The 20045-nt window shown below is 41.8% G+C and overlaps 1 protein-coding gene across 1 annotated transcript in view; it reads left to right on the top strand.

The window, feature by feature from the left end:
- The window catches only part of METTL22 (methyltransferase 22, Kin17 lysine), a 151698-nt gene extending 137682 nt beyond the window's left edge, over positions 1-14016 (top strand). Inside the window, exons 10-11 of the mRNA XM_072120770.1 lie at positions 5127-5292; positions 10498-14016. Coding sequence (XP_071976871.1) covers positions 5127-5292; positions 10498-10533 — 202 coding nt within the window. The 3' untranslated portion in view covers positions 10534-14016. The remainder of the gene's footprint in view (positions 1-5126; positions 5293-10497) is intronic.
- The last annotated feature ends 6029 nt before the right edge of the window (positions 14017-20045 follow it).

Here is a 20045-nt window from a genome sequence, read left to right as displayed (position 1 = left end):
GGAAAATGAGGAGGAGGAGGAGTGGATAAATTATTCAGGTTGAGCTTCCTTCACCTGCTGGAGATTTGAAATTAGGAGAAATCCATGCTTTATTCATCTTGATAAGCGTCAGCCTGTCAGCGCTGTCAGTCGACAGGCGTGTACGCTTATCGGTGATGATGCCACCAGCTGCACTGAAAACCCGCTCTGACAAGACGCTAGCGGCAGGGCAGGCAAGAACCTCCAAGGCGTAGAGCGCCAGTTCGTGCCACATGTCCAGCTTTGAAACCCAGTAGTTGTAGGGAGCTGTGTGATCATTTAGGACGATGGTATGGTCAGCTACGTACTCCCTCACCATCTTTCTGTAAAGATCAGCCCTACTCTGCCGAGACTGGGGACAGGTGACAGTGTCTTGCTGGGGTGACATAAAGCTGGCAAAAGCCTTGTAAAGCGTACCCTTGCCAGTGCTGGACAAGCTGCCTGCTCGCCTACTCTCCCTCGCTACTTGTCCCGCAGAACTACGCACTCTGCCGCTAGCGCTGTCAGAAGGGAAATACTGTTTCAGCTTGTGCACCAGGGCCTGCTGGTATTCATGCATTCTCACACTCCTTTCCTCTCCAGGGATGAGAGTGGAAAGATTTTGCTTGTACCGTGGGTCCAGGAGAGTGAACACCCAGTAATCGGTGCTGGAATAAATTCTTTGAACGCGAGGGTCACGGGATAGGCAGCCTAGCATGAAATCTGCAATATGCGCCAGAGTACCAACGCGTAAGAATTCACTCCCCTCACTGGCCTGACTGTCCATTTCCTCCTCCTCCAACTCCTCCAACTCCTCTTCTTCTGCCCATACACGCTCAACAGTGTAGGACTCAACAATGGTCCCCTCTTGTGTCTCGCCAACATTCTCCTCCTCTTCCTCCTCATCCTCCTCCACCTCCACCTCCTCCGATATGCGCTGAGAAACAGACCTAAGGGTGCTTTGGCTATCAACAAGGGAATCTTCTTCCCCTGTCTCTTGTGAGGAGCGCAAAGCTTCCGACTTCATGCTGACCAGAGAGTTTTTCAACAGGCCAAGCAGCGGGATGGTGAGGCTGATGATGGCGGCATCGCCACTTACCATCTGTGTTGACTCCTCAAAGTTTCTCAGCACCTGACAGATATCAGACATCCACGTCCACTCCTCATTGTAGACTTGAGGAAGCTGACTGACCTGACTACCAGTTCTGGTGGAAGTTGACATCTGGCAGTCTACAATCGCTCGGCGCTGCTGGTAAACTCTGGATAACATGGTCAGTGTTGAATTCCACCTCGTGGGCACGTCGCACAACAGTCGGTGAGCGGGCAGTTGGAGGCGGCGCTGCGCTGCCCTGAGAGTGGCAGCATCTGTGCTGGACTTCCTGAAATGCGCACAGATGCGGCGCACCTTCGTGAGCAAATCAGACAGATTGGGGTATGTCTTGAGGAAACGCTGAACTATCAGATTTAACACATGGGCCAGGCATGGCACATGTGTCAGTCTGCCGAGTTGCAGAGCCGCCACCAGGTTACGGCCGTTGTCACACACAACCATGCCTGGCTTCAGGTTCAGCGGTGCCAGCCACAGATCAGTCTGCGCCGTGATGCCCTGTAATAGTTCTTGGGCGGTGTGCCTTTTATCGCCTAGGCTCAGCAGTTTGAGCACCGCCTGCTGTCGCTTAGCGACGGCACTGCTGCTGTGCCTAGAGCTACCGACTGATGGCGCCATGCCCACGGATGGTCGTTCGGAGGAGGAGGTGGAGGAGGGGTGGGAGGAGGAGGAGGCATAGTAGGCCTCAAACACCTGGACCGAGGTAGGCAATCCTCGGCGTCGGCAGTATATGACCAGCCGCAGGGTCACACTCGGTCCCAGCCTCCACCAAGTTAACCCAATGTGCAGTCAGAGATATATAGTGGCCCTGCCCGGCAGCACTCGTCCACGTGTCCGTGGTCAGGTGGACCTTGTCAGAAACGGCGTTGGTCAGGGCACGGATTATGTTGTCTGACACGTGCTGGTGCAGGGCTGGGACGGCACATCGGGAAAAGTAGTGGCGGCTGGGGACCGAATACCGAGGGGCGGCCGCCGCCATGAGGCTGCGAAAGGCCTCGGTCTCTACTAGCCTATAGGGCAGCATCTCCAGGCTTAGCAATCTGGAGATGTGCACATTAAGGGCTTGGGCGTGCGGGTGGGTTGCACTATATTTGCGTCTGGGGTATGGAGAGCTGAACGCTGGTGGATGCTGTGGAGGATCGTGGAGGTGACGATGGGGTTTTTGTGGCAGGGTCCTGGGCAGGGGGCTGACTATCAGCTGACACAGGGGAAGGAGCAGTGGTGTGCACGGCCAGAGGTGAACGCGCTTGTTGCCACTGAGTGGGGTGTTTAGCATTCATATGCCTGCGCATACTGGTGGTAGTTAAGCTAGTAGTGGTGGAACCCCTGCTGATCCTGGTTTGGCAAATGTGGCACACCACAGTCCGTCGGTCATCCGGTGTTTCCTTAAAGAACCTCCAGACTTCTGAAAATCTAGCCCTCGCCGCAGGAGCCCTCGCCACGGGAGCTTCACTAGTTGACACATTTGGCGCTGATGCACCAGCTCTGGCCCTGCCTCTCCGTCTGGCCCCACCACTGCCTCTTCCAACCTGTTCTGGTCGAGGACTCTCCTCCGTCTCAGAAGCACTGTGTTCACCCGGCCTCTCAACCCAGCTTGGGTCTGTCACCTCATCATCCTCCGATCCCTCAGTCTGCTCCCCCCTCGGACTTCCTGCCCTGACAACAACTTCCCCACTGTCTGACAACCGTGTCTCCTCATCGTCGGACACCTCTTTACACACTTCTTCCACTACGTCAACAAGGTCATCATCACCCACAGACTGCGACTGGTGGAAAACCTGGGCATCGGAAAATTGCTCATCAGCAACCGGACAAGTGGTTTGTGACTGTGGGAAGGGTCCAGAAAACAGTTCCTCAGAGTATGCCGGTTCAAATGGCAAATTTTGCTGGGAGGGGGCAGACTGGGGGGGAGGAGGCTGAGGTGCAGGAGCTGGAGGAGTGCCGATTTCGGTGACATGGGTGGACTGCGTGGAAGACTGACTGGTGGACAAATTGCTCGAAGCATTGTCGGCAATCCACGACATCACCTGTTCGCACTGTTCTGGCCTCAACAGTGCTCTACCACGATTCCCAGTAACTTCAGACATGAACCTAGGGAGTGTAGCTCTGCGGCGTTCCCCTGCTCCCTCATAAGCAGGTGGTGTCTCACCCCGCCCAGGACCACGGCCTCTGACCCCTGCAGTAGTTGGACGCCCACGTCCCCGCCCTCGTCCTCTACCCCTAGCCCTCGGGTTAAACATTTTGAAAATGAGAGTTATAACTTGTATTTTTTTTTTAACTTTTTTTTTTTTTTTTGTTTTTTTTTTGTGTTTTTTAGTTTTTAAAACCAAACGATGCTATCCTATTGCTATGGCTATTTTCTAGCCAAGTATTACAGCACACTACTATGCCAGATGAGATGACGCTGAGTTATGAAAAAAATAAACGTAAAATAAAAAGAAACTGGCAGACTGTGCCTAATTGAAATACAACCCCGGGCCCTAATAAATTTTCCCACTTCGGTCTTTGCGATGGATATGTGCGTCACTAAAACACAGTGGTCGCAAGTCTGACTCCAAATTGCTCCCAATTTGATAGTAGATGCACTGCAGCAAGTACAGCCACCAGCAGATCAACCAGAAATCAAATATATATAACGCTACTGTAGGCGTAATTAAGACGTTTGTATTCTCCTATGGCTATTTTCTAGCCAAGTATTACAGCACACTACTATGCCAGATGAGATGAAGCTGAGTTATGAAAAAAATAAACGTAAAATAAAAAGAAACTGGCAGACTGTGCCTAATTCTACTCAAACCCCTAATAAATTTTCCCACTTTGGTGTTTGAGGTGGATATGTGTGTCACTAAGAGCTAAACACAACGGTAGCAAGTCCCCCTGCTAATTCCTCACAATATGGTACTAGCTGCAAATAAAAAAAAAAAAAAATTATAACGTTATTGTAGCCCTAAGAAGGGCTGTTGGGTTCTTTTAGAATCACTCCTGCCTAACAGTAAGCTAATAGAACACCCTAACGCTTTCCCTGAGCAGCAGCAGCTCTCTCCCTAGCGGCATCCAGACAGAGAATGATCCGAGCAGCGCGGGCAGCGGCTAGTCTATCCCAGGGTCACCTGATCTGGCCAGCCAACCACTGCTATCTACGTGTAAGGGTACCACGTCATGCTGGGTGGAGTGCAGAGTCTCCTGGCTTGTGATTGGCTCTGTTTCTGGCCGCCAAAAAGCAAAACGGCGGGAGTTGCCATTTTCTCGAGCGGGCGAAATACTCGTCCGAGCAACGAGCAGTTACGAGTACGCTAATGCTCGATCGAGCATCAAGCTCGGACGAGTATGTTCGCTCATCTCTAGTGTTAATAAGTTAATAGGCTCTATAGGAACCTGTCACTATCTGTATATGTGCAAATATGGTGAAAAGTTGTTGGTTTTTAAAAGTTGTTGTTTGTTAACTTTTTAGCATTTACAGCACAGGAGAGTGTTAATTAACACTGCTGCTTCACGGGAGCTAAACTGGCATTGGGAAGCACAGGGCATTAACTGACAGCTGACGCCATCAGTTTCACGGGCTGTTACAGTGTGCAAGGAGCCCTTTCCCCTTCCACTGTGTGCTAAAATTTTTGTGCTGCTGTAAGATTACAACAGGCAAAGAGAGAGGGGAAGTGCTGAGGGAGCAGGGAGTGAGGGTGAGGTAGTATAACAGCCTGTGAATCTACAGCACAGAGAGGCTCTGGGAAACACCACAGTAGCCCTTCAGGCTCATTAGTATAAAAGTTGAAGTAAGCCATGGGTAACAAATATAAGAAGATAACCACAGTCACTGTGCCTTAGAAGTGTCCCTGTTTTATCATGCTTGATTTTGATGGTAGATTTCCTCTAAAGATGTATGACAAAGCTTCACGTCCTTACATGTATTGGGGATTTGATTTATGCAGAAAAAAAAATCAAAGAATAACTTTGAGAGTTGATGTTGAACTTGACACATGCTTTCTGTGCAGTTGGTGATATGTCTTTCTCACTTCTTTCTTAGGTTTAACTTTACTTTGAGATATATGGACGTTACATGTGATGCATACAATCATTTCCGAAACTGCCTGAACAACTTTGTAAAGATCAGTGACGGAAAACTGAGGTGGACTGCAACAGAAATGAAACCAGTGTTTCCACAGTATTTCAGCTATGAAAGAGAACACTTGGTAGGTGAACACTGCCCCCAGATCTTTTTGCACAGTTCAAACTAGAACTCTACATACACTGTATAAAAAGACACTTAGGCATGTTTTTCTCACTGTCTGACATGAAATCTTTTCCCGGTCAATTAGGTTTACCAAAATTAATTATCATTAGCCAATGCCAGAATAAAGCAAGAGAGAATTTTTGAGCCATTTTTACCACTTTCTGCAAGGTCATAAGTCTATATACGCTAAGATAACTTGTCTTTAAACAATTTGGGACAGCCCATATAATGATGTCATGTGTTTTGGAAGCTTATGATTTATTGGCAACAACTAATTAATCAGAGACACACCTGTGGAAATATTTTAAGGAAAACTGGAAATATTCTTCTTCTTTGGACAACCTCATGGTATAGTTTAAAGAAATCAGCTAAGATATCAGGAATAGAATTGTGGACTTGCACAAGTCTGGTTCATCCTTTGGTGAAATTTCCGAAGTTGAAGGTGCCTCGTTCATCTGTACAAACAATTATACACAAGTACAAAGAAGAATGTCCAGCCATCATACCACTCAGGAAGGAGATTGGATCTGTGTCCCAGAGGTGAACTTGCTTTGTTCCAAAATGTGCATATCAACCCAAGAGTAAAATACATAATCTAGAAAATTAAATCTCAAGCACAAAAGAATCTTCCAAATGGACAATGGCCATAAACTACTGCCAAACTGGTTACAAAGTGGCTTATGGATAACAAAGTGGATTTCTTGGGTGTGGCCATCATAAAGCCTTGATCTCAATCCTATTGAAAATTTAGGGGCAAAGCTGAAAAGGCAGATGCAAGCAAGGGGTCTACAAACATGCCCGAATGGGCCCAAAATCCTACCAACTATTGTGAGAAGCTTGTGGAAGGATATCCATAACATTTGACAGTTTACAGTTTAAGGGCAGTGGTACCAAATATTAATAATCATGGTAATCCTAATTGACCTGAAACGGGTCAATTCTGATGTCATTACAGATGGTGAGAATAACATGCATATGTGTATTTATATGTAGTGTATGTACACTTTTGGTTTCAACTGTACAAACAAAAGTTGTATAATGTCATTGGCCCAAATTTATTTAAACTCTTGCCCCAGTTTTGTTGGAGTGCAAATTGCAGAGTTGTGTTGCACGCCCTGTGTTATTACTATTTCGATAAAGTATAGTTGTATATATAATATATAGTTTTATATATATATATATACATTAAAGTAAGTAATATATATTACTATTTTGATAAATGTGGGTTGATGTGATGAAAAAATATTCTGCAATGTGATGATACTGATAAACAATTCTTTTTCTTCCATCGGAATTGCTTCGCAAAATATTAGGCCATGCCATTGGTGTTTTGCTGCAATATATGTTGTATACCCCTAAATCCTCTACATGTACACCATTATGAGTAATGACAAACCTCACTCTAAATAAGTATTACATACTAAATGCATTACTTAATTTTCGAGGCTGAATCATCTTTTCTCTTCGCTACAACTTCAAGAACCCAGTAACTTGTGTACAAAATATAGCTATTCTATACAGATCAATAAAAATAGTTCTATAGACATTTTGAACCTTATTGTAGACTCTAAGACTTCAATTTATTTCCAAGGCCACTTCTGTCACAGCACAAACCCATGTCACTGCTTCTATTAATGTTGCAAAAAGTAAAAATACCTTTTTCATCCTTTCACATTGTTGTGGTGTGATTTAGTCCCACTCTTTTTTTATGATGTCATGCCTCCCAACTTTGTTTAAACGGGAAAGGGGGAAAAAAAGGCCAAGCTAGTTGTGGATTTTTTTGCCCTAAACCGCGCCGCTTATTCAACCCCACACAGTATAATTTTTTTCTTACTACCCTCACAACTCCCCCTCCTCTCCTTGTGACCCCCAGCTCCCTCTCATATTGTCCCCACCAGCTCCCTTACACATTAAAATTTTATCCCTCTCATATTGTAACCCCCATCAAAGTCCTTTTCATCAAAGCTTAGAGAAATCAGTGGTAGAGTTTGTCTCAATAAGGAATAACACTGTTTAGAGTCGTCATGTAACTTATAATATTAATTTGCTGGTGGCTCTCCATAGTATCTGTGAATTTCCTGTATTCTAAAAGCTGCTGGAAGGAAACTTTGCTCCCTTCTCCATATAGCTTCTGTATAATCTGGCCACAATGACCCTTTTTCTATCTTTTAAAGAAGGTTACAAAACATGATGAGAGCATAAGAGCCTAAGCACGTGCATAAGAAAGCACTTTGCTCTGAGAAAATACAATTGTAGTCACTTGTAGTATTAATGTTGGAAGGTTAGTGACCATTTAAGAACGTAAGAACTATTACGTGTATTAGCCAAGGTTAGAAATAAGATAGATTATGTGTCAGAGCGGTGGAGTCTGAGTCGTGATAAAATGGACCGACTCTTTCTCCGCAAACATAAAATAAATTATAAAAATCTTGACATTTCCTTTAAATGTCTGTTATATTCCTTTAAGCCAGGGGTGAGCAACATATATTGGTCCAAGGACTATACTGTACTACTGCTCAACTACAAGGGGCCACACCAGCAATGAGCACCCTAGATGCATCAAAAACCTTAGTACAGCACGAAATGCCAACCCAGAAATTATAAATTCCACAATAAAGCAATAAAGACCACCCCAGCAATCAAATACTACATTCAGAGCAGACAATAATAGGGCAGATCCAAGAAGAGATAATAATAGCGCTGCAAACAACATATCAGGCTTAAAATACTGGAGACCCCCAGAGCAGATAATGGTACTGGAGACCCCCAGAGCAGATAATGGTACTGGAGACCCCCAGAGCAGATAATGGTACTGGAGACCCCCAGAGCAGATAATGGTACTGGAGACCCCCAGAGCAGATAATGGTACTGGAGACCCCCAGAGCAGATAATGGTACTGGAGACCCCCAGAGCAGATAATGGTACTGGAGACCCCCAGAGCAGATAATGGTACTGGAGACCCCCAGAGCAGATAATGGTACTGGAGACCCCCAGAGCAGATAATGGTACTGGAGACCCCCAGAGCAGATAATGGTACTGGAGACCCCCAGAGCAGATAATGGTACTGGAGACCCCCAGAGCAGATAATGGTACTGGAGACCCCCAGAGCAGATAATGGTACTGGAGACCCCCAGAGCAGATAATGGTACTGGAGACCCCCAGAGCAGATAATGGTACTGGAGACCCCCAGAGCAGATAATGGTACTGGAGACCCCCAGAGCAGATAATGGTACTGGAGACCCCCAGAGCAGATAATGGTACTGGAGACCCCCAGAGCAGATAATGGTACTGGAGACCCCCAGAGCAGATAATGGTACTGGAGACCCCCAGAGCAGATAATGGTACTGGAGACCCCCAGAGCAGATAATGGTACTGGAGACCCCCAGAGCAGATAATGGTACTGGAGACCCCCAGAGCAGATAATGGTACTGGAGACCCCCAGAGCAGATAATGGTACTGGAGACCCCCAGAGCAGATAATGGTACTGGAGACCACAGACCAGACAAAAAATATCCTTTTCTTTCCTGGCTCCTCTTCTCCTCCATGCACCATGCTACAGCTTCTTCTTTCCTCTATGTACCGCTCTGCTCTACGTCTCGTGCTGGTTGTTTGCGGCACTGCTACAGTGAGTTGAAGTTCGGGAAATTGAGTCGGAGATGGAGGTTTGGTCAACCGACCCCACAGCCCTATTTTGCAATGAGTTATATTTTATAAAATGGACTGACTCCACCAATATATAATAAATAATAAACATTTAAAATTTCCTTTAAAAGTTTGTCCAAGATGCACAAACAACCACAATAATGTACAAAATGCCACCCCAGAAATAAAATGCCACCCCAGAAATTAAATACCACAGTATAGAAATAAATATGACAACTCCGAAACCAAATGCTGCATTAGTAATACTAGAGACCCCAAAGAACACAATGATGCTGGAGACCTCAAAACAGACAACTAATAATACTGGAGGACCCCCAGAGCAGACAAAAAGATAAATACTCTCCTTTTCTGGCTCCTCTTCTCCTAAAAAACTTTTTTAGCAGCTGACCGCCTGAGCTCTCTCTCAGCGCTATTGCTTTTAAGTGTCATTCCAACATCTCCATTTTTTGGCCTGACGAAGGGGTCTCCCCGAAACGCGTTGCCTCTGGACATTACTACTACCAAATAAATTGTGTTAACTACTATACTTGGAGTTTTCTGTTTGGTTACAAGCTCACTTTCCCGGCCCCCTCCAACTTTTTCTATTTTGTGACATTTACTCCACGGTACCTTTGGCTACCGGTTTTCGGAGCGCCCGAAAGTTGCTGCAGTAACCTAAGTTTTAAATCTCCGCACCACCAAGGATCCTCCCCTACATTGGTTATCATTACCGCTTGTACCCAAGTGGTCAACAGGTGAGCAACCAACTTTTCTCACCTGTATCGGTACACTTGTCTCTACGTTATTACGCGAGGCGCCGTCCTCCTCCGTTGTTGTTTTTGTCTCTCTTCCTCTTACTGTCAGCAGGATACGGGCTGCAACTTAAGGTTTGACTGGCCGTATGTGGTCCATTGGCCACGGGTTGTGGACCCCTATTCTAGGCTTTAGGAATTATAGTATGTGATTTTCCAACTGCCTAGTCTCCCACATTAACTGCAGTGTGTGTAGTGAGATAGATCTAAGTAGTAAAATGAGCAGATAAGAGGGACCAAATGTGATTGCCTCTGATAAGATTTATTATTAAATGTTTTATATTTATCTATAATATTAATTTACCTAAAAAAATTGAAACAACAGTTACTCTTTTAATTTCATAGTTGACCTATGGTTAGAGCTGAGCGGACCTGAACTTTAAGTTCAGTCCAGGTGCTACCCAGACATATTGCCGAATAGGCGTCCCCTACTAACCATGGCTGTGATTGGCCAGTGGTGTCGCCCTATAACCAATCATAGCCATGGCTTGTGGTTAGGGGCATTAATTTGACAGATTGGCTGCACTGCCGCCAATCTAGGAATATGTGTGAAATGCACCTGAACAGAGGACCTGAACTTAAAAAGAACTCCCTTTCATCTCTACTTATGGTTAACCCCTCCCCAATACAGATGCTACTGTTTTAGCATTAATGTTATTTTTACTATTGTTTCTGATTTCTTCTTTTTTGATAATTATTCTCTTCAATAGGAGCTATGGAAAATTTCATCAACAAGGCTTCCTTGATATCTTTTCATCCCATGTTGAGAACAAATGTCAGTTGAAACAAAAAGAAAAGCCAAAATCTAGTGGTAGCACAAGACACTTACCAGGGATCATCTATCATTCAAGGAATACAGCTTTTATTATGCTAATGAACTAAATCAAGGACTACTGTAAGTTGGTACTTAAGACAACCTTTTTTTGAATGGTACTTTACTAAAGAGAACACAGCCTTACATATTATCTAATGATCACTTTGACATGTGTGTGTAGTAAGGACTATGCATTACAATCTGTGAAGTTGGGATTCGTTTTAATCCCATTTGTTTCTGAATATGACCCTATATATAAAAACAGAGATACCTGATATAACATTTTTTTTTAATTCCCAATCTCTTTTTCATGAGTAGAAACATTTATTCTAATATAGATCTGGAGGGATGAAGGACTACTTCATGATCACAATGAGTTTGTTCCAGTATTGAGGGTTTTTTATTGATTATTCTTCTGTGTTTCTTTAGTTCATTGTTATAGTACATCAGGATTTTAAGGATAACACAATAGTTTATTTATATCAGGAATGTGCTCTAATGAATGAGTGGCTTATTTGTACTAGTGACTAACCTTTATTCATCCCCCCCTCCCCCATAGCCTCCTTCAATAGCTCACACATTTAGGTTTGGAGTTTCAGGGATCATATGGATGATGTCATCAGTGGCTGCCTATGCGTATACTTTAGTGTATTGCTCTATTTTTTGGCCCTTACCTCCCATTGATGCCTTAGTGGCTTAACCTACAAGACCTATAAAAAAAAAACTGTTAGGAAAAAAAATAAACAACAAATACAAGAAAAAAAAATCTGGATGTTTTCCCAGCAAAATCAGGCAAATAATAGGAAATGTTTGTTTTATTAAAAAGTAAATTAACTAATAAATCCATAATGTACAATCCATGTTTGTGAAAAGCCTACAAGAAATAGTTCTAGTAAAGAAAACAACTTCACCCACAAAAACAATTGCTCACTGAAAAGTACAGAAATGCAAAAATATTAGAAACCTAATTAGAAAAATACATTTTGATAGCAAAAAAAGAACAGGGAATAAGGGAAATAGAGAAACCTTGAGCTTCAGATGCACAATACAACTCAGTATTGTAGGTTCTGGTTTGGTTCTGGTTTGTCCCCTGTAAAGTTCACATTACAATAAATTGCACTGTATCTGCTGGACATCTCCAGAGTTGATTGGATGGCTGCACCTCTATAGGACATGGCAAGTAGCCTTATTTTAAAATAGTACTTTAATGTAATTTGGCAATTTTACAGCATTTCCTGTGAGCTTGAAGTGCACTCTCGTACCTCAAATTGTTAAAAGGAAGGACAGGAAACCCTATAACCACACAGAGACATGACCACAGAACAGAATATGAAAGACAAAAACAATATTGTACAGTTTGTGCTGTTTCGTTTCTAATTTACCAAAGGGCAATGCTGACACAATATTGAGCTTCCAATTAAAGTGAACCTGTCACAGATACAGTCCCTTTTGCTAGAAGCATGTTATAAAGGTGGAGGAACTTAGCAGATTGTAAGAAAAGATTCAATATACATATCCCTATTAATACTGTATGTAGGAATGGCAGCCATATGCACTGAATGCAGACATGAGTTCTGTACCTCCAACATTAAAGGGTATTTCCTAAATAAAAATTATGATCATATTTAGAGACGAGTGGACCGGTAGCTTCAGTTCGGTTTCGGCCGCGCAACCTGGACACCCGTCTGGCCAATCATGGCCATGGCTAGTAGCAAGGGATGTCTATTTTCCCGATTGACTGTTAGACTTCCAATCTGGCAATAAATCCGTGTCACATGGCTGCACCTGAACTGAAACTATGGGTCTGCCCATCTCTAATCATACTATATAGCCAGGAAGCCCCTTGAATTATTTTTGGTAATCCCTATGTGGCTACATTGAGTAGGACCACCAAGAGATTACAACATCTAGTAATAAGGATCCTGTGTGCTTCCTCTTAAAATATATAATGTGGGGAAAACATTTATTACAGCTTGTCATGTATTCAATGAAATCCCTGATGATTGAGGGCCAAAAAAATGGGTGACCTACCCATATCTGCTGATCTGCAGATACCTGCTAGGACCAATTCACTGAGAACAGTGTTGTCCTTCTTTCTCCTTGTATCAGCCGCTGACAACAGATGAAATGGGTGGGTGTTGGATCTTAGACCCCCACCATTATGACCCTGAAATGAAAACATTCAACCTGCTGGCCTCATCATCAAACACTTATCAAGGATTTAATTGAATAAATCATAGGTTATATTAAATCTTTTTCCCACACAAAGTGTACCTGGACCCTACCTAAAAGGATTGTCTGGGAGTTGTACAGGTATTGTTGATGGCCGGAATATGTTCCCATAGTGTATATTAGCATGTGTTAAAGGGAACCCGTCACCAGAAAATTACCTAATAAACCACCACCATTATGTCGTTAACACCTTCTAGATCATGTTTTTCAGTTTTGTGGCATCACTTACAAAATCAGAATTGAAGTGAGGTGTAAATTGGTTGTATAGTCATAGACATGGACCACTCAGTATTGAAGTCAAGTATTCCCCATGATGCTTCACACCTTAACGCAGGGCCATCAGTTATAGAAGATGGGGTTTTCTGAGGTGGGGAGAGCTTGACTTCTGTGCTAAACTCTCGGCCCTTGTGACTTTATACAATTTACATCTTCACGCTGAGCTATGAAAGAAAGATGATCTGGAAGGTGTTAAGATGATTTACAACAAATTTATAGTGGTTTCTGAGAACAATTTCTGCTGAGAGGTTCCCCTTAAACTTTGAAAATCTATTGAGTCTTTTGCAAAAACATAATAACAGGCCGTAGCCAGTGCTCATGAATGTAAACACATAGCTCAAATACCCAATTTCCCATAGTTGACCATTATCTGGTTTGTTTTAAGAACTGTTATATTTAGAACTGATGTTATGTACTAATCTGATGTACAGTAGGCCGAAATCTTATAATATAATATAGAAAGGATCATCACATTACAGCAGTTCACATAAGGCATTGTTTATGTCATGGTTGTATTATTATTCTGTTCAAGAGAATACGTAGTAATTATGTACTCCATTAGGATTTCGTTTTGTACCTTCCTTTGATATACAACGGGTCTTACTAGATATAAAAGCACTGCTTGCTAAAATAGAAGGATGACGCTTCCTCATGTATGTCTATAAACACATCTGAACAGCAGCTCAAACACCAGATTACAAAGGAAGGATTTTTTATACAAAAAAACAAATTTTCATGAGAAATGACTATGCACATTTTAGAACTTTTGTTTTGGGGATTCAATTACCCGTGTGAAATGTTTGCAGTGTTTTTAAATTATTTTTTATGTGTACATTTTTAATATAGCGCTTTTATTGATGAAAAAATAATATATATTTATTGGAATAAAGCTGTCATAAAACTTGAAGTTCTTGTTAAATGATGACTTTGTATACAAGTAGCAGTGGGTGAAATAAAACACAGCTTTCTAAATATACTTCTGAACAATCCATGCAATCCACACTGTGAAAGAAAAGAAAAAGTATTGAACATGTTAAGAAAAGGATGTGCAGAAATCCATGGAAAGTCATGCTCATGGGCAGAGTCCTATAACAAAACTGGGACCAGGAACACAGAACGGACACCTTTGAAAAGAACTAGCAAACTTGGAAGCTTTTTCTTCAGACTCCTTTCTGGTGAAGGTTGCCATTTCCAAGAAAGAATAAGGGATTAAAGGTGTTGTCTGGAGTAAAAAAAATCATATTTGGCTTGGGAGGGGGGGGGGGGTCTTAAAAAAACCACAAACTGCTTATTCTCACCTTTGGTTCTCCCGTGATGCCACCTGTCACTGTCAGCGAAGTCCTGACCACTGGCGTGAACCTGCTACAGCAGAAGGTCAGAGTTCAATTAGAAGCTGGTGCACGGCAGTGGTTGGGGTGGTCGCCCAGAGGTTGGGACGCCCAGTGACGGATGGCATTGCAGACCACTACAGGAGGTGAGTATAAGTTGTTCTGATTAATATGAAATATGATAGAAGAATTGCCAGTCCGCTTTATACCACCCAACCAGGTAATAATCCATATTATCTATCAAAACATAAGTTATTTTTTAAGCACTCCCCTATTTGAGCAATATGCTGAGGTAGGCAATAAGAAGGAGCAAAGTAAAGAGCGTAGGATCTGATAAGTAACCTGGCGATCTCAATTACAAACAGCAACATTACAATAATAAAAATTAACAGGAGAAATAGATCCAATTAAACCTAGTCCAGTAATATATAATACATACATAACACGTTCTAAGGATGTACAGGTACCACTAAAGAATATATATACAAGGCAGCCCCCGGGTAATGTACATTATACAAGATAGGTTCTGTAGGTTTGTTCTTAAGTTGAATTTGTATGCAAGTCGGAACTGTATATTTTATAATTGTAACCCAAAACAATTTTTTTTTGGTCTCTGTGACAATTGGATATTAAAAATGTTGGGTTGTCATAAGAACCAGGATTAACAATACAGACACCATTAGTAACTGTTATATCTGCTTATTGTAGCCTAAGGATAAAGTACAGCCAATTACCATAATCCAGAGGTCCGTTTGTAACTAGGGGTCGTCTGTAAGTCGGGTTTTCTTAAGTAGGGGACCGCGTGTGTGTGTGTGTATATATATATATATATATATATATATATATATATATATATATATATATATATATATATATATATATATATATATATAGAGCAGCACAGTGACTATACCAAGCAATAATTAAAACATGAATTGTGAGCCAAGCATTTTCAAATGTTATTTATCACTGAAGGTAATTGCGGATATTGCCGGTTCGCATTCCTGTGATAGTTCTGCTTTAATGCTTTCTCTACAATTTTTGCAAGAAATCATTTTCATTTAGTTGCATCAGACATCATGGTCACTGGTAGCAGACACTGGATGAAGGTAACATGTCATCATACGGAAATGAATGTGCTACATTAACCTGAGCTGGCACAAGTGAAGGCCAGGAAGAAGCTGTAACTACTTTGGATGGCTTAGAATTAATAGACTGTGCTCCTCTGACCCTATTTGTCATCTAAAAAAATTGCAGGATATAATAATATATTGCAGTTCTTTATGCCAATGGACAACAGCATTTATCCTTAAGGGACTTGGTAAGTTCTTATTCTTGTTGATCTCTCCTTCTGCATTCGGTGATCGTATTAGAAACTTCTTAAACTGAAAGGTCATGTTGAAATGATCGCTAGTTTTTCAATAAACGTTGGATAAATTAAGAGTACTAGTGAATTTAACAACCTTTTTATGCATAGTATATTAAAATAGGAAACCTTCACTTTTAAAGGGAATCTTTCAGCAGAAAATGACCTTATAAACTCCTACCAGTATATTGTGAATTAGATTAACTCCAGGTCAACATCTGCAAAGAGTTCTCTCCGTGTTTACGTGTAAATATATAAATAAAGGAATTATTATTATATAAACTGTATGTATATGTAAAATGTATATTTCATCACCCAACGTGTTTGCATCAGTACGTAATACTTATATCAGTTCTATGGAAAGGGGGTGATTTGAATTTTTATGTTTTTTTAATAATAATTTTTTTTTTTACCTTTTTTTATTTTTTACTCCCTAGAGTACTTTAACCCTAGGTTTTCTGATCGATCTTACCATATACTGCCATGGCAGTATATGGGGATTTTCCACCTCATTCATTAAAATGTTCAAATTGTACATTGTAATGAATGGGTTAAAACGAGACAGCCTTGGGTCTTCAGAAGACCAGAGGCTGTAAAGGTGACCGATCGCTGCTCCTCGATGACGTCACGGGGAGCGAAGATCGCTACCATCTTTTGGAAGCAGCCGGCTGTGATCGCGGGATAACAATATGCAATATGCAGCAAAGGCTTACCGGCTATGGAGAGGGCTCAGTCCATGAGCCCTCTCCATGTACCCGCCCGACACGTGCCGTACTATCTCGGCACGCTTCGGTAAGGGGTTAAAGAAGGTTTGTTAAAAGGTTATGTATGATTTAAAGGAAATCTACCATCAAAAACCATCCTGACATTTACCGTATATACTCGTGTAAATACGAAAAATGTGCTGAAAATCCTCAACTCGGCTTATACACGAGTCAATAGCGAGCCCAGCACTTAAAAAAAAAAAAAAGCTTATATACTCACCCTCCGGGGGCCCTGATGTCAGCGCTGCTCCCCGATGTCCGCGCGGGTCCTCTTCTGTCTTCTATCTTCCGTCTTACGCAGGGCGCCGCCATGTTTTTCCCGGGCGGCAGGCGTATAGTATGACGCGGCCGCTGCTGACGTCATACTATGCAACGGCCAGGAGAATGACATGGCGGCACCCTGTGGAAGACAGAAGAAGATAGAAGACAGAAGAGGACCCGCGCGGACATCGGGAGAGCAGCGTGGATATCGGGGCCACCGGAGGGTGAGTATATAAGGTTTTTTTTTCGTTTGTTTTTTTTTTACTGCTGGGCTGGCTGTATACTTAAGGGGGCAGGCTGGGCTGGCTGTATACTTAAGGGGGCAGGCTGGGCTGGCTGTATACTTAAGGGGGCAGGCTGGGCTGGGGGGGGGGGGCTGTGATTAATGCATTTCCCACCCTCGGCTTATACTCGAGTCAATAGGTTTTCCCAGTTTTTGGTGGTAAAATTGGTGGTCTCGGCTTATACTCGAGTATATATGGTACTGAAAGATCCAGGCACTTTGACTGTGGTAATATTCTTATATTTGTTATTCATGACTACCTTCTAAAATAAAGTTTTAAAATTATACTAATGAGCTTGAGCGTCTCTGAGGGTGTTTCCAGAGCCATTCATTGATGCCTTTTCACTGCTTGTTAGAATCGGCAAAGCAGTTATTCCCTCCCCCTGAACTTCCTGCTGCTGCTAGATTATACAGGCAGAAGGAGGAGGGAGAGAGCGGGGGACATGTTCTGCTCATGAATGATAATAATTCCTTTATATAGTGCACACAGATTCCGCAGCGCTGCAGAGAGCTTACCAAATCGTCATTTGTAACAACCTAGTGAAAAGACATCATTAAGGAGATCTGGAACCCCCCTAGAGCCTCTAAGGCTCATTAGCATTATTTTAAAAGATGATTTTAGAAGGAAGGAGGCCATTGATAACAAATATAAGATGGTTACCACGGTGCTTGGTTTTTTAGTAAGTGTCCCTGTTTTATCCATGCTTGATATTGATGGTAGATGTCCTTTAACCCCTTAACGCTGAAGCCACTTTTCACCTTCCTGACACGGACCATTTTTTAAAATCTGACATGTGTCTATTTAAGTGGTTATAACTTTGGAACGCTTTAACATATCCAGTTGATTTTGAGATTGTTTTTTCGTGACACATTGTACTTCATGCTGGTTGAGAAATTTAATAAATATATTTAGTATTTATTTATGAAATAAATGGAAATTTGGCAAAAATTTTGAAAAAAACAATGTTTTCCAAATTCAAAATTTTCTACTTTTTGGAAAGTTGGTCATATCACTAAAATAACTTGATAACTAACATTTTCCATATGTCTGCTTTAACTTGGCATCATTTTTCAAACATCTTTTCCTTTATTTTGGATGTTAGGAGGCTTATAACTTTAGGTGCAATTTTTCAGATTTTCACGAAAATCATCAAAACCTACTTTTGGAGGGTCAATTTAGTTAGAAGTGACTTTATAAGGCCCACATGACAGAAACCCCCCACAAATGACACCATTTTAGAAACTACACCCCTCAAAATTTTCAAAACAACCTTTGGGAATTTTGTTAACCCTTTGAGCGTTTCATGAGCGTGAAAGATAAATGAAAGTGAAATTAGAGAAATGTAATTTTATCTTACTATAGATTCATTGAACACTAAAATTTGCACCTTCACAATGGGTTAAAAAGGAAAATGCATTTTACAATGTTGAGGGCAATTCCTCTTGAGTATGCCAATACCCATTTTGTCACTGTACCCTGCTGTACGGGCACAGGGGGGCACTTGGAATGGAAAGAGCGTTGTTTCGTTTTTGCAGGGTAAATATGGCTGAAAAAGTTTACATGTGTCAGGATGCATTTGGAGAGCCATAGTGGTACCAAAACAGAGGAAAGCCCCAACATGAGACACCATTTTGGAAAGTACACCCCTTGGAGAGTTTAGCAAGGTGTAATTTGTGTATTTTCCCCAACAGGTGTTTGATTCAATTAGGCCCCAAAAGGGAAAAAAGGTGAAAATTTTCTAGAAAAAGTCACTTTTACCCCAAATTTTTGTAAGTCACAAGGGATAAAAGATGAAACAACCCCATAAATGTGTAAAACTATTTCTCCTAAGCACAGAACTGCACCACTTTTGCATATAAAGTGTTGTATGGGTGCAAAGTAGGGCTCAGAAGGGAAAGAGGGGCTTTGGCCTTTTAGAAGCCAGATTTAACAATCATCCTTTACATGTGTCAGGATGCATTTGGAGAGCCCTAGTGGTACCAAAACAGAAAGGAACCCCAACAAGTGTCACCATTTTGGAAAGTTCACCCTTTGGAGAATTCAGAAAGGTGTAATATGTGTATTTACCCCTACAGGTGTTTGCTTCAATTAGGTCCCTAAAAGGAAAAAGGTGAACATTTTCCCAAAAAAGTCACTTTTACGGCTAATTTTTGTATCCCATAAGGCATTAAAGATGAAACAACCCCAAAAAATGTGTACTAGCATTTCTCCCGAGTATAAAATTGCCCCACACATGCAAATAAAATGTTGTATGGGTACGCAGTGAAGCTCAGAAGGGAAAGAGGGGCGTTGGCCTTTTAGAAGCCAAATTTGACAGACATCCTTTACATATGTCAGGATGCATTTAGAGAGCCGTAGTGGTACCAAAACAGAGGGGAACCCCAACAAGTATCACCATTTTGGAAAGCACACCCCTTAGAGAATTTAGCAAGGTGTAATATGTGTATTTGTCCGTAAAGGTGTTTGATTTAATTAGGACTTAAATAGATAAAAGGTGAACATTTTCTTATAAAGGTCATTTTACTCCTAATTTTATATAGCCACAAGGGATAAAAAAATGTAATAACCCCTCAAAATGTGTAAACCTATTTCTCTCGAGTGTAGAAGTACCCCACATGTGTATATAAAATGTTGTATGGGCGCACAGTAAAAGGAAAGGGGAATGTTTGGCTTTTAGAAGCCAAATTTGACAGAAATGTTTGACATGCATTTGGAGAACCCTAGTGGTATAAAACAGATAAGAATCCGAAAAGTGACCCTAATCTTTGAATGCACACCCCTTAGAGAATTTTGCAATGTGTAATATATGTATTTGCCCCTACAGGTGAATGATCCAATTAGGCCCGAATCATTAAAAAGGTGAAAATTTTCCTATAAATGTCACTTTACCCCTAATTTATGTAAGCCACAAGGGATAATATATTAAATAACCC

The sequence above is a fragment of the Engystomops pustulosus genome, chromosome 8 (assembly GCF_040894005.1).
Source record: "Engystomops pustulosus chromosome 8, aEngPut4.maternal, whole genome shotgun sequence".
Classification (NCBI taxonomy): Eukaryota; Metazoa; Chordata; class Amphibia; order Anura; family Leptodactylidae; genus Engystomops; species Engystomops pustulosus.
The sequence above is the reverse complement of the archived record's forward strand: the minus strand, read 5'-3'. Positions and strand labels throughout refer to the sequence as shown.